The sequence below is a fragment of the Oreochromis aureus genome, linkage group 3 (genome assembly GCF_013358895.1).
Source record: "Oreochromis aureus strain Israel breed Guangdong linkage group 3, ZZ_aureus, whole genome shotgun sequence".
NCBI lineage: Eukaryota > Metazoa > Chordata > Actinopteri > Cichliformes > Cichlidae > Oreochromis > Oreochromis aureus.
In genome coordinates, this window is record NC_052944.1 from 36,734,882 (window position 1) to 36,749,830 (window position 14,949).

The following is a 14,949-nucleotide window of genomic DNA, read 5'->3' on the forward strand; positions in this document are numbered from 1 at the left end:
TATTACCAACCTGAGAGTTTATCCGCTGGTCATTCGACATGACGAATGACTTCTGAAGTCTTAATTCAGCTCAAGACGCTGTAGAGTCCCGTCAGTAACACTTTCGGTCCGCTAGTAAAACGTAGTTCTATTAATCTGCGCTCGTTTACTCTTGAACCGGACCCGGATGTAAGTCCCAAAAAACTGAATTGTAGAACTGAAACTGAATGGTGAGAGTGAATCTGAAATTATTCGAGAGCTAAATTTTTAAAGGATAAAATACAGTTTCAAAACAAATGAATTCATTTTCAAAAATAAAATTCAATTTCAATTTAGTGATGATCATTTTCAAACCAATAAATTGAATTTCAAATTAGGCTAATTCATATTCAGTTTTTAAAAGCATTTATTCAAGTTACAATTCAGATTCAATCCGAGCAATTCAAATTCAAATTTAACTTATTCAAATTCAGTTTCTGATGGCACAGATTTCTGCCCATATGTTCTCTCCTGTTGCACATTTGAAAAGCAATTAAATCACTACATTTTGTTTTTGCTTGTTTATTTAATTGCTTCCCACCACACCGGTCAGCCCTGACAGTGCCATCGATGCCAACGATTAAACATGATCAACATAAAGTTAATACTGCCGGTGCTGGAGTGGATAGAGAGATATGCGGGTGTAGCTGTAGGTCCCAAATCAAATTCTGATTGGAGTCCTTTAACACATTTGGCTGACTCTGAATGTGAATATTTTAAAATTGTGCTATGAAAATCATTAAAGGATCTCGTTGCATTATTTTCACGCACACTCACGTGGCTTCCTTTCACGCACGTCCAAAGGTTTAATTGGGGTCACCGCCAATTTCAGGAAGTTGAAAAGTCCAAAATGGCGAGCGAGCAGGTGAGCCTGTAAATGACGCCTTTAGGCCGCGCGGAGGATGTTTGCCAACTCTAGCCTCGTCGGTGGAGCTCGCTAGCGCCAGAGGTTTTATATCCAACATGAGGGCGACCTGCGCCAAACGCAGCTTAGGCTTCCTGCGTGTCTGCGCCCTGTCCTGCTTCGTCTTCCTGCTCTGTTCCACTTGCGGTGGGCAGAACATGACCTCTCATCAGCCCGCGCTGAGGCGCACTCGTCGGAGTCACCAAAGCGCGAAGCACAGAGGTGCGCACCGCAACCACCACAGGCCGCTGACCGACGAGCAGAAAGCGGACCAGAACCTGCAGTTCATGCTCAGTTTGTACCACAGCGCAGCCGAACCGGACGGCAGGCCCAAACAGCCCCGGAAGTTCGGCTCCAACACGGTGCGCCTGCTGAGGCCCACGGCGTCATCGGTGCACTACCTGCCCGCGTCTGGAGGTAAAGAATAGCTTGTTAAAACTACGAGTGTATCAAACTAATGGCTAGAGAGTTTTTTATGTGGCCGCAGATTTACTGAATCCGAGGATTAGTTTCATACAGTGACTAAATTTAAATAAAGAAAAGAAATCATGCCAAATAAACTGCCCTTCAGTTAATTAATGTTACCTCTGTCTCCGGTGAATCGGAGCTCAGATGATGTGTAGTACTCGTGCTTATTTTAGCACCAGCCTCCCCATGATATTCATTAAAGTTTAGTTCGGGTTTCTGTGTGACTGAAAAAGCATTTTGATATATTCTTCAGTATTGTGGTAATCACCTGCGACCTTCCAGTGACCTCACAGGAAGCAGTTAAAACACAGCAAAGCTACTTTTGGCAGACATCGACCATGTAGAACTAAAACTAGTCAGATAGCTTACTCAGATAACTGAAGAGGTTTGTTTGGGAAATATTAATAAAAATATACCATTAATACAAAACAGCCAAACGCCATACAAAGTGTAGTGTGTCCACAGATGCTGCAGTAAGTAAATAAGACTGCCCACTTTTCATGCAGTGCATCTGTTGTGAGTCCCATGTGTCTGTGTGGGTTCTCCCCACTTACTCCAGCTTTCTCCCACAGTCCAAACACAGGCATAGTGTCAGGTTAACTGGTGAATCTAAATATGAGCAGTTGTCTATGTGTTAGGCTATGAAAGCTTGGTGATCAGTCAGGGTGAACCCTACTTCTCACCCTATGACAGCTAAACAACAATATGGACTTATACCAACCAGAAATTTAAAAGGAAAACATTGATTAGATTTTTGTGTAAATTGTTAAATAGGTGTTAGGTCACCAGTGAGTGTAGGGCCTGAAAAGTGAAGCTGCTACAGAAGAGTCTTAAATCTTCCTAGTGGCCAGCAGGGGCTGCAAAAAAGAAGTTTGACTGAACAGAACTGTCACTACATCCATGTTTTATATAAAGTAGAGTTAATTGGGTTCAATGATTGAGGGGTGGGGGGTTGTGTGGGGCGGTCACACAAACATTTTTCTGACAAACATTTTTAATATAAAGATATTTAAGTGATATTCAAGCTGTTTCAGCAGCTGGAACATCTTCAGGACACATTTAAGTACATTTTGTAAAAATCTCTTTAAGAACTCGTGAACCTGAAACTCAAATTTAAATGCTACATTGTTTTGTACTGCACAACAGCTTTTACATATATTAATGTTGGCTCTGCTTTGCTCAAAAGACTTGAAGGAGTCAGTGAGGGACAGATATGATTGATGCTGATTTATTTACTTTCTCTCCTCCTCTTTTTCTTCAGACCACTGCTACACCTTCACGGTGCAGTACAACCTCGACACTCTCCCCTCAGAGCAACTGGTGAGAGCTTCTTTTGTTCACCTTCGCTCTTCTCCGCCCTCTTCTTCCTCCACAAACTTGAGCACTGCCCAGGCCGTCCAGCCGCCCCGCTGCAGGGCTCAGATCACCGCGCTGGGTGCAGAGAGTCTGGTCACCTTGGAGCCCCACGAGCGGTGGACGGAGACGGACATCACCGCACACGTCCTGCATGGGAAGGATCGAGGCCGGGGGAGGCACTTGACCCTCACTGCCCAGTACTGGTGCACAGAACCTGAGCTGGCTGAAGAGAGCAGCGGCCTCTTGCGGTGGTGGAGGATTCTTTCTCGAGGGAGGACACGCTGGAGCGGTGAACCTCACCTCGAAGTTCCCTCTCTTCTTCTGTACCTGGAGGAGGAGAGGGAGGTGAAGGACTGGATGGGAGAACTGCTTGGCACGGAAGGGGAAGGCATCATGAGGCAAATTGGGCAGTGGCATCCTTCACTTCACCGCCGCCGTCGCTCCAAAGACTCTTCAGAGCATCAGGATTCTTCGCTGGACGCACTAAAGAATGCCCCCACTTCCTCTTCATCCTTCTCCACCCCCACCTCATCCTTGATCCTCTCTGATATCCCCAGCTACAAACACAAAACCAGCACACCTAAAAACCGCTGCAAGCTCCACTCTTTCCGCCTGTCTTTTGACGAACTCGGCTGGGGCCACTACTTTATCGCCCCGCCCGTCTACAACCCTCGGTTCTGCCAGGGCGACTGCCCGAGGGTGCTCCACTATGGCTACCATTCCCCCAACCATGCCATAATCCAGACGCTCATCAATGACCTTGGCGTCGGGGACGTCCCTCCTCCATCCTGCGTGCCCTACAAATACATGCCCATGAGCGTGCTGGTCGTGCACAAGAAGAAGGTGGAGTACAGGGAGCTGGACGACATGGTGGCAGAGTCCTGCACGTGTCGCTAAAGACTTGGAGGAGCACACCTGAGAGACTTAAATATGCTTATCCCTGAGGGGGAAGAAAAAGAGACTAAAATGGAATTTCTGATGGGACACTGTTTTGAGCTTCAGCTTGGCAGCTAACCACTGTTGTGGTTTCCGTGTGGTTTCATGGTCCCTGTTGAAGCACTTTAAAAGGTGGATGCTGAATGTGAATGCGGGATCTGCAGACAGAAGAAAGCCCTTACTTTCCAGTGTGGAATAACTGTACTGTAAACCCTCTGCGGCTAAAAGCACTTTGTAGGTGAATATACTGCTGATGAAATTATAGATCACTAAAAAGCAGGTTGGGTCACCCTGAATGATTATTATCCCAAACTTCCCAAAAATATAACAAATGTACAAATACATAAACTAACTTTGGGTAAACACTGGTCTACATATAAGATTTAAACAGAACAAATTTAAAATCTCAGTATTCAATCTTAATCCACATGACTTTTTCTTCCTGTGTGTCTGTCTGTGTGTTGTTATTTGTGTAAATCTGATCTGTTTCACAGCATTAAAAAATAAATCTGGATAATGTGATGGCACTATACCGGGCTGCATTCAGCAGGAAATTAGACGCTTGTTTAAAAAAAAAAAAAAAGGTAAATAAAAAAAAAATTTTAATGGACAAGGGGGTTGACCATGTTGGATATAACTGTAGAGGCATTGTGACGTTACGTTCTTGATGTTGAGTGTGAAAGAAAACAAAGTGTTGTACTGGAAAAGTGTCATTTTATATAAGCGAAAATGAATAATAAAGTAAAATGCATATTTTGTAAAGTGTTATTTATTGCTGGTTTTGGTGTTTTAAAAAAAATCAATTTCTTCGAAGTTGTTACTTAACAACTTAAACTTTTAAAAAGTTCAAAAGCTCCAAAAGACCTACAAACCTGCAAAGACAAGTGGATTTGATCATTTTGTTCTTTACAGTAAATACTGCTAGCAGATGATTAGGTTATTTCAGCATTAGAAGCTTTAAAAAATAAAATAAAATATAAAACGTAAAAAAATAAAAACCTAGTGTTGTTCTTTCCTAAAGCTCTGAAAACAGACCCCTGGAGCTGAAAGCTAACTGTTAGTATTAATGCTTCCTTACAAAACTGCTTAAAACCTTAAACTGCTGCTGCTCCTATTTTTAAAAATGTGCTTTTATCTGCTTTTAGCTGTTGAAGTGCATTAACCCACTGCGTCCAACAGATGGAGCTGTTTTCTTTTTTCTCCCAAATGCATGAAGTTTACAGGAACGGGCAGAAATTCTGACATGATTCTTTATGCTTGTATTGCCCACAGTAAAGTTAACAAACATATCTCTATAAATATGCACACAACACATAAGCAGGGGTGTAAGCAGGTTTAATTCTATTGGCTTTGCGTGCAGCGATCTTTGGGGCCTTCAGGTTAAGTTTTCCTTGACTTCACTCCAAGGGAATTCCTCTGAGGAAGGTTTTGAAATTTACATCGAGACAAGAAGGTCAGCCAATCACAGCATGCCCTGTACTGCACATACAGATCACCTCATGACACAGAATTGAGGACATTTGAGATCTATTTTCTTCATTGTTGGCATTTAGTGCTCATTCTCACATCATTTATATTCGACTTATTTTTCTTTGTTACTTGTAATGTCTATGACTGAACTACAAAGACTACAATTGAATTAATAAACTCTCTATTAATGCCAACAAAAAGTGTGAAACCAAAATTTAGACCTTATCATAGTTGTCCAAATAACACCCAAAAGTTCACTTTATATTTCCACATCAATGACCAGTTCTTTAAACACCGTCTTGGCCTGAAAGCATCCACTCATGGATGTAAATTACCTTTAATGTGGGTTTAAAGATCAGCAGAGGTCACATTCATAGCAAGCACACTAGACAAGGGCTCAAACTCAGTTTTACTAAGAGTCACAATCGGAAGATCACATCAAGAGGAAAACACATGTAGCCCATTAGCCTGCTTTAATGAATTAAAAATATATCCAGGATAATGATGCTCAGTTTTAAATATTTTAATATGTTTTAATTTGCACCATTTGTTCATTTAGTGTGAGGAGAAAAAACATGCTCATGAAAAGTTAAATAATCAACCTTTTTTTCTAGATATTTATTAACGTTGAAGGCCTTTCGAGAGTGCCAGATAACACAATAAAACTGCTATAAATTCGAAGTCTTGGTACCTGATATAAATCTTATTTGATATTTTAATGCCTCGGATCATGACCTTGTTTCAAGTCCTCTTCCCAGAAAGGAGTTCAGCCTGATTAGCCCCTGTATATTGAAAATTGTTATATATAATTGTTTCATATTACTTTTGTTACCAGTAAAGCAGAACAACTGGGTATTAGAGGAGAAAAATGTCAATAAAGGCCTCCTTCATTGGCTGTGATCCGTGTTTTTGCTATTGAATCAAATTAAAAGGAGCCTTCTTTGGTAATAAATCTTTTAGCAGCCTTATAGCTTTAAAAATATTAACAGTAAAAGAGTTTCAATTTAGTTTTGGCAGAAGTCACTGGAGCTTTGGCAGTAAAATAAATCTATCCCCTCTTAAATTCACTGTTTCCCCCTGTGACTTTACTGTTTACAGATATGGAGTTTATAAGGTGATTCTTGAGCTTTTTAGAGGTAAATTCATCCACACCGGTCACAAGAGAGGATGAGGTGGCAGGTAGTGTTAAGATTAAAACTTTATTTTTAAATTTAGGTTTATGGACTACAAGCTTTTATAACTGTAGAATGAAGTCAAATTCAAATGTAAAAATATGATTATTATCATCATTATTACTACGACTATTACATGTATCTAGACTTTACAATTCTTCTATAATAAGATTTCCATGACATATTTCCATACAAAAGCCATGTACTGTATATAATAATATAATATTATGTATATATGTATAAATCTAATCCTAAACAGGCCATCGGTGAGGTGATGGATTTTAAGAAGGAGCAATAATTTTATTTTAAACATCCTGTTAAGTGCACACAAACATTTCTGTTCGTCCGTGTCTGTTTGAGCAAATGTTTTGTAAGTGGGTCACAGAAAAGCCTTCATCACTGTTTACCGACACTCACACACCCACCTCAACGTGGATATTTATGTAGGTTGAGTGACGCACACACCACACACACAAATCTGGTACAATGTGACCCCTTTTAGAAAAAAACTCTCATTTTATTGTATTTTATGTTGTTCTCATGCCTGTTATTTTGTTTCTTATAATTTGTTTTGGAAGATAAGACATAAAATAAACTTTCCTAAACTGTGCAGCAGTTTCACTGTACAGTTTCCAAACACGCACATACATTTAGATCAAGTAGATTTAGCTCTTCCTGCAGTCCTTTAGGCTGACGAGCGCTGCACCTTTACCCCGTGTATTACACACGGACTCGTGCAGAGGGTGTTTCTTTTTGAACAACTGAAATTTTTACTTCTTTCAGAATCAGAATACTTTATTAATCCCTAAGGAGGTTCAGTATCACTTTAATAATAATATCTTCATGTGCCACTGACTCTTTGTCACATTCAGAATTTTCCATCTTTTTAAACTTAGTGTCACTTCCAGGAGTTTTAGAAGAAAACAATGCATCTCTGAACCTTGTTATTATAACCGTGTTATTGTATGTAATGAGTATTATTGACAGTAAAATTATTCACTTCCTCACATCTAACTTGATAACTATGAATTCCTCTAACGGGTGGGTGAATGTACAGAAAATTAAGGTCAGCTATGTTTTCATATATTTTTTTATTAAACAAAATATTTGTTGACAGAGAAATCATTTAAGTAGTTAAATAATTTAATTTACACCCTCATGAGTGTTTTAAAGCCATAAATAAGAAAATAGAAATGTAAAAAAATAGTTTTTTTATTTTAAAAAAGAAAACAAAACAAAAGTGTGACTGCTGGGTTAAAACTTGTCACTTAAAAGGCAGAAAATTATTTAATCTGTACCAGTAAGCAGTGATACTTCAATCACCAAATGTAATTAAATTTAAATGTAATTTAATCAAAATATTCAGGCAGTAGTAATGATCAGATTTCTTCATTATTGCATTGTTGTAATTTAGACACGTGTACACACTGTCTTTGCATCACTAACAGTCAATCAAAATTCACTTATAAAATATAGAATAATTTAACTTATTTATATGTTATTTATTTATTTGCATGGATTTATTAAAAATACACACACACACACACACAGACCCTGTGTGTGTGTAAAGAAAGATTAGTGCTGGTGGGATTGAAAAAGAAAAAACTCTGTAAAACATTATGTGACACATTAGCAAACAAAAATTATAAATATTTAAGAAGATTTTAAAACATTATATTAAAATGCAAACAAATACAACAACAACAATAATAATTCACTAATAAAATATAGATATAATAATAATTATTATTAGTAGTAGTAGTAGTAGTAGTATTATCATCATTATATATTTTAAATATTTTAGAAAAATAGAAACATATTTCCACACTCTATGGCTCTGCACTGTTCAGCAGTTCTGGACACAAGTAACTAGATCACTTTCCACCATGACTGGCTGTCTCATCCCATTATCACCATGTCTCTATCTGATAGGAGACACCACAACAATTATTAATGATGTCCAAAATCCCAAACAGTTACTCACAGCGTTAACTGTTGCCAAGAAGACAATCCCTGTGAACTTGAAAATAAAGACCACCATCATTCTGACACTGGAAAAACTTACTAGAGCATAGTCCACTGGAAAACAACTTTTATACATTCTGGAGGATCTTCATTTATATTATAATTAATATGTTCAGTTTACGTATCATGTTTACTGTCTTTGTTTTGTTCTTTCTTTTTCTTTTCTTCTTCTTCTCCCTTTTTTGTACTGTCCTTTCTCCTCATGCAATCTAATAATTCTTGTATATAATCCAACAAATCCACCCTGGTAGAATGAAAATTGCTCCTCTTTTCCTTTATATGTCCAGTGTATGTCTAGATGCGCTCGCCTCTCGCAAATAATTTATTGACTTGTTTAGCTAATGACTCAGTAAATGTAATGAATGGGGCCCTGTATTTTTATTATTATTTCTTTATTTATTGATGATAATGTCAGTCTTTATTGATTTCATTATCATTTACTTACACAAACACAAACACACATGATCACGCATGTTCACCCACCAACCCACAGTACTGCTTTTTTTCCATTAATGTACTTTTACCATGTATCTTGTACATAGTAACAGTACATATATTATACATTTTGAATCTCATTTGTGAATATAGTGTTATTTAATACAAACCATCATGGTTACATAAAATAAAATACAGGGAGAATTGTAAAATGTAAGGCATGTGTAATTTATTTACACTCATGTCTATAGTTGTTATTTTGCCCGAGGACCTGCAGCGTTGGTCTGTTACTGAAATATTTTATGACTCACTGACGGGAAATATTCATTTTTACAGGGCCTCCCCGTGAACTACTTTGGGGGATTTAGTGTGTGTGTGCAGTTTTGTCCTTCTCATCTTAACCTCCTTTGACAGATGTTGCACACTTTTGAAACACACGCATGAAGACATTCACCGTGATTCCCATAAACACTGCGCACACACACATACAGAGAACAAATAAACCTGTAAAGCCCAAAAAGGCTTTGAGGTAAAGTTAATGAGTTGTTGTATGTGTGTTTGTGAGTGCGGTAGGGATGAAGTGTGTCAGCAAGGTAGTCATATTGTGTGTTTACTGTGTGTCCTGTGTTCTTACATTGTACATAAAATTGGTGACACACCACACACTCACAGCAACAACATGAGAGAACGGTCTGTACTTGTTAGCTCTTTCACCTCCTATCAGACTTCTACAGGGCGGAGAACCAAATTACAGCTAATCATAACAGACCTGCTTATCAAGGTGTGCTAATAAACTGTAGAGGCAAATCTAAAGGTATCAAATAAAATACTAAAATTTCACTCAAAAAATCCCAAGTGCACACTTAAAATGCTCCAATAGGCACCGGCAGCATAATAACTGCAAATCGAGGGGGGGGTTCTTCATTCTTTTATAATAGCCTCCATACAGTTATTTTCAAGGAGTAAATTAGCTACAAAGTCTAAAAACTTGGCTGTAAATATGTTTATTTTATTGCTGAAGCTGGAAATTTTAACAGGACTGACTCGCTCAGGGAAGATCTGACATGCTTCGGCTTCACTTTTAAGTTCTCCGCTTGGTTAAGGTCAAAGATGTGAAGTGGACACAAAGTGTCTGAGAGAACTTTAGCTCAGCGCCATATTTTATTTTTAGCTTTCTATGAACAAATAAAGCTTCTTTTTTTTAGTTACAACTATACTCGTTATAGTTTCTGACTTCACTGACTAATTTTTTTTGCTTAAACTAAATGCTCATCAGTCTTTCTTTTAAGTTAGGGCTTGTTGCTCTTGAACTAAAACTTTGATGTTGTTTGTTTGTTGTGAAATTAAATGTCAGGGCATCACTGCAGTCAGCAGGATTTGTCATTTTGATGTTTTAAATGCTAGTGCCAAATGTCACGAATATCCCTCAATAACTTAAAACGTGTTTCTCTCTGTCTGTGCAGTTTTTGCACTCTGGTCAAATCAGCGAGGCTCATTGAATGAATCTGAACATAGAAACACATTTAGAAATGAAATTTACAGATAGTCTAAATACAAACAAGAACTATCTGTCTGGATTTGTGCCACCGAATCTCTAATCAATACACCAATTGTAGACGGTGTGCCACGTCAGACAAACAAAACACGAGAGTCAACAGTGTTCCTGCAGCACATTACTGATAAGCTAAAAATAAACGTGTTTAAAGATGCAGGGAGAAAAAGAAACCAAGGACTGGGTTTTATAAAAGCCATTGCTGAAGTAGGAAAAAAGAGAGCACAGCTGGAAGAGCCAGACAAGATTTTTCATCAGAACCTCCAGCCTCAAAATTAAACTGCTGCAAAAGCTGATTTATATGTGCTGTAGAAACATCAGAGAAATATTGTATCTGCTTTAATGTGAGACTTTCTCACAGATATCCAAGTCAGCGACATGTGATTATAATTTCTCTGTAACTGGTGCATAAAGCAAAACTAGGTTACAGCTGGTAGTGATGAACTTAAATTCAAAATTTATAGTTTTTACAAAAGCGTGACATTTAGCTTTTGTTGCATAACTCAATGAATAAATAAACTTTGTTTGAGTTTGTTTGAACATAATGGTCTCATTCTTATGCTAATACCAACACAAAAACATATGACCGGGGCCCTGTCACAGCAAAGTTACAAAGAATATTATGAACATGTTACATTTATGTTATTAAAAATATTTCATTTGGTAACAAAGTAACCACAATCTTATACAAAGTCTTAGTCACTTTAGCAAAAAGCATCGTATTTATGTTTGTTTTGAGACATGTTACAATGTCATGTATATGACATATACACATATAATGTTGCAGTTTAGTGAAATTAGGACTAGTTACAGTTGCGATTGTGTGTGTGTTTATAAGAGTACTGTCCACCTTCTGATCTCAGATCTTGTTCTGATATCGTTGAATGTAACAATGTGGGACTGCACTGAATTAAAAACAAATAATTCAATAAATCTGCATTCAGTGTTTAGTATTTTGGTTCACCTTTAAAAATGTCAAACTTACGGATAAAGATGTTTGTCTATTTGGCAGGTAGAAACATTAATCTGGACTAAGTCAAACTCAATGGATGAAAAAGGTTTTTTTTAAATAAAATATTAAGTGAAAGTTAATAACAATTATTGTTCTGTTAGCAACTTAGATTAGTCTCTTTTTCTAGTTGCTGATTGCATCAGTATAAAGTCATGCAGAGGACAAATCCGGGGAGCCAATCAGAAGACAGTTGGCTTGAACAGAGAGTGGTGTTAAAGGGAGGTAAACTCAAACTAAGAGGCTCCATCAAAGCCATTGAGAACCTAACGAGTTGAAACTGTGAATCATGCAAAGATCCTCTATTACAGTCTAGAATGAAAGTATGGAGCTGGGAATGATACTAACAGTTCCCCCGTGAGGAGCTTTTGTGTCGCAACTGTGATTTTTACTGATGAGCAGTTCTTAAACTACTTTATATTTTTGTAATATAAACTTATCAATTCAGGAAACAGGTGTTTTTTGTCCTTTAAATGCTTTAAATTTTAAATTAACTAAAGGTTTAAGACTCCATTTGGGCCAGAATTAAAAACAAACTATATTTAAATATGTATATAGATGAGTTGTCGATGTGACAGGTAGGTTTAAGAAAGAGCCTGATTTTTTTTTTTAAATTATCCTAACTCTGGCTCATTCTACTTCTGATTACTTTTTAAGAGAGAGATAAGTGATAAGCGCTGCCACTGCTGAACCTTCACCATATTTACTTATCAAGCATTTATTGACTTCCACTCAAGGCCTTCCCACATTTATATTGCCTTCTGGGTAACCCATTTCTGTGAACACCAGCCTCCACAGTCCACATGAGGACTGAATGCTGGTCAGATGAGGTCATGTCTGCAACCCTTCGATCAGGCTGTCCAGTGGAATTCAATCCAAGTTGAAAGTTCAAGTATCATTGCCTAGTCAGGCTTTTTTTTTTCCAGAGCTGATGACAGTGGCCTGCCTGTGCTGGAAGAAAAACTGGCACAGTCACACCATGAAGGCTGAAGCCAGCCGATGCGGTTTCAGTCTGCAGCACAGGCCACGCTGCAGCCTCCCACAGAGAGACCCTGACATGATGATTAAAGTTCACTGGATTTACTTTCCCTTTGTAAGAACAGTAAGTTATGTGGAAACTGTGTTTTTTGGCAATGAACATGAGCCAAAAAAGTCAAACAAACACATCAATTACAGCACTCATTGTATTGTTGACACTGCTGATCAGGAAGGACCTGACCTGCTAACAAAAGCCGATTATAGTTTCTCTTCTTGTGTAGCTTAAAGAGAGTGTTTCAGGGTTTTTCAGTGACAGCAAAAGCTGGACACTGTTTCACATGAACACAGGACACAATGAAAATGGAAATTATCACAGTCAGAAAAGAAATCGATGTTTAGCTTACATTTAGTTTACATTCATAGACATGGATGTCATGGTAATTTTGAGCTTTTAATGAGTTTTTGAGGGTGAGATTATTGTACAGCAAACATCTTTAATTACTGTAAAAAAATTAGAATTGGATGCACAAGTATATTTTATTTGTAATATTCAATACATTTAAAATATAGTCAATAGAAATTTGCTGTATCACTACCTTCAACACTTGAGGAAACCACAGGTGAAGTTGCAACAAAACGCCCCTGAAGCAGATGCAGCGACAGTGTTTGTTGGGTTGTGTGAAAGTGTCTGATTGCATGGTGGAGGCAAGGTACATTGAGGTGGAGTTGCATCATTCAAAATTGCAGGTGGGTCCTAACGATCGAATCAGATGAACTGATCATGCCATAGAGCAGGAATGTCAAAGTACAGCTGGTGACATTTCATTAAAGAAAAACCAGTTCATAAAAAGGCACAGAAATCTTCTCATGTAAGCTGTTTGTAAGCAAGTAACAGTGTTTTAACCCATTCAATCCATGCATTTTGTTAACTACTTATCCAATCCAGAGTTGTAGGGGGACTAGCGCCCGGCTGTTTTGCGGAGAGAGGTGGGGTAAACTCTCGACGGGTGGCCAGACTGTTTGTATTCTCTTTTTTCTTGTCTTTACAATTCAAATAATTTGTCTAGACTGAAAAATACCTTTAACTTTCTGCACATCCTCACTCCCTTGTAGAGTTATGATTGCCTTGTAGCCCACAACAAAGAACAGAGTTACACTACCAACTGGATAAGGCTCAGGAATGTAATATCTATGTGTGTGTGTACGATCTATGTAATACCTTCAGTGTGTGTAAATCTGTACAAACGTTGCAGTGCAAAATGGTACTAAACCAAGAATGCAAATGAAAAAAACCAAGGAGGCTGACCTGCAATCTCCACATAAGAGCTCCTGCAACACAAACACAGCAAGAAGGCCTGATGCTGAAACATGCAGTAACCACATCCACATATTCCAATGCATTGTATCCTAACATGTTGAGTAAGTGATTACTTTATTAATATTTGCACATTTTGTGACTCCAGTCAGTGAACTAAATTGTACCTACGGCGAGCAAATTGTGGCCCAGGCTGTAGGTTGAAATTTTGGCTTGCTATTTTGTGTCTTTGCCACAAAAAGTCTGAAAAATACTGCTTTGCACTACAGTATATACATGTAGGGGAAATTTTTGTCAAGTTGTAAAAATCCCCCTGGTAGCATGTATACATATTTGCAAAGTGTAATGCAGCTGGAAACAGTTTAGTGATGTATTATTAATAGCTGTAATATAATCAGAAGACAAAGGACACTACTTTAAATACAGTTTTTATCTGCCATGCTTAGGAGGAGAAATTTACACGCCGCTTTAACTTGTTCCTTTAAATATTTAAACCAGTTGCTGATAACCAACTCTTGGCACTGGTCCTGCATCAGCGCAGCACAGCCGACACAGAGCCGGCGTGGAATAACAGTCTTTACTGTTCTCCTCCAAAGCCCTCAAGAGCGTCATCTGTCCCTGAAGTTTCTCTGCTGTCAACACGATGAGTCACGCTTGGCGATAAATCACGACGCAGATGTTGTGAGTTTATGCCATACTGATTCCTGTCAGTCTTGTGGGCTTAATGGTGAACAGCATTACAGGAATCTGCACAGTAACTTTCCACTACATCTAACCTCAGATCCTCTTTATGAAATCCACCTCCACTTGTTCTCTTTTTGTTTCGTTTCAAAGTATTTTAATCCTGTTTCTGCTGTGAAACATACTCTGGATGGATTTACATTAAATGTTTCCAAAGGTCAGGCTTAGTGCAGTTTACCAGTGATTATTTGAATCCACATCCAGATGAAGATCAAGGAATTAGATGTTAATTAGGACTCTTTACCACTGTGTGATATTTTCTCATTGTTTATGCAGGGATTTTCAGCCTTGGCAGAAATACGTCTCTTACTTCTGTTTTGTTGCAGTATATCCCATAAGATAAGTAGTCCAAGGGTTGCTTTCGACACACAGGTAGAGACGCGCCTGCTACTTTGTACCTGTGTTAACACTAATTCAGTGAAAATACAAACTACAGACTAAGATTAGCTTCACTGACTGCACTTTAGAAGGTGGAGATCACAAACATTAAACTTACTTTTTTATTTATTTATTTATTTTTAAACAAAAGCTCAAAACCTGTTTTATATCCAAGTGATCATATACTGACAC

The 14,949-nt window shown here is 38.1% G+C and overlaps 1 protein-coding gene across 1 annotated transcript; it reads left to right on the forward strand.

Annotated features, from left to right (window-relative positions):
• Nucleotides 1-847: 847 nt before the first annotated feature.
• bmp15 (bone morphogenetic protein 15) lies at nucleotides 848-4,265 on the forward strand. The gene is made up of 2 exons (XM_031735977.2): nucleotides 848-1,339; nucleotides 2,652-4,265. The coding sequence occupies exons 1-2, from the start codon at nucleotides 982-984 to the stop codon at nucleotides 3,641-3,643; spliced, it is 1,350 nt and encodes a 449-aa protein (XP_031591837.1). The 5' UTR covers nucleotides 848-981; the 3' UTR covers nucleotides 3,644-4,265.
• Nucleotides 4,266-14,949: the final 10,684 nt, after the last annotated feature.

What these genes read in the sequence shown, in the direction of transcription:
- bmp15 (XM_031735977.2), top strand. Translation starts at nt 982, where the DNA reads ATGAGGGCGACCTGCGCCAAACGCAGCTTAGGCTTCCTGCGTGTCTGC. An exon ending in CTACCTGCCCGCGTCTGGAG is followed by an intron (nt 1,340 to 2,651) that starts GTAAAGAATAGC and finishes CTTTTTCTTCAG; the next exon opens with ACCACTGCTACACCTTCACG.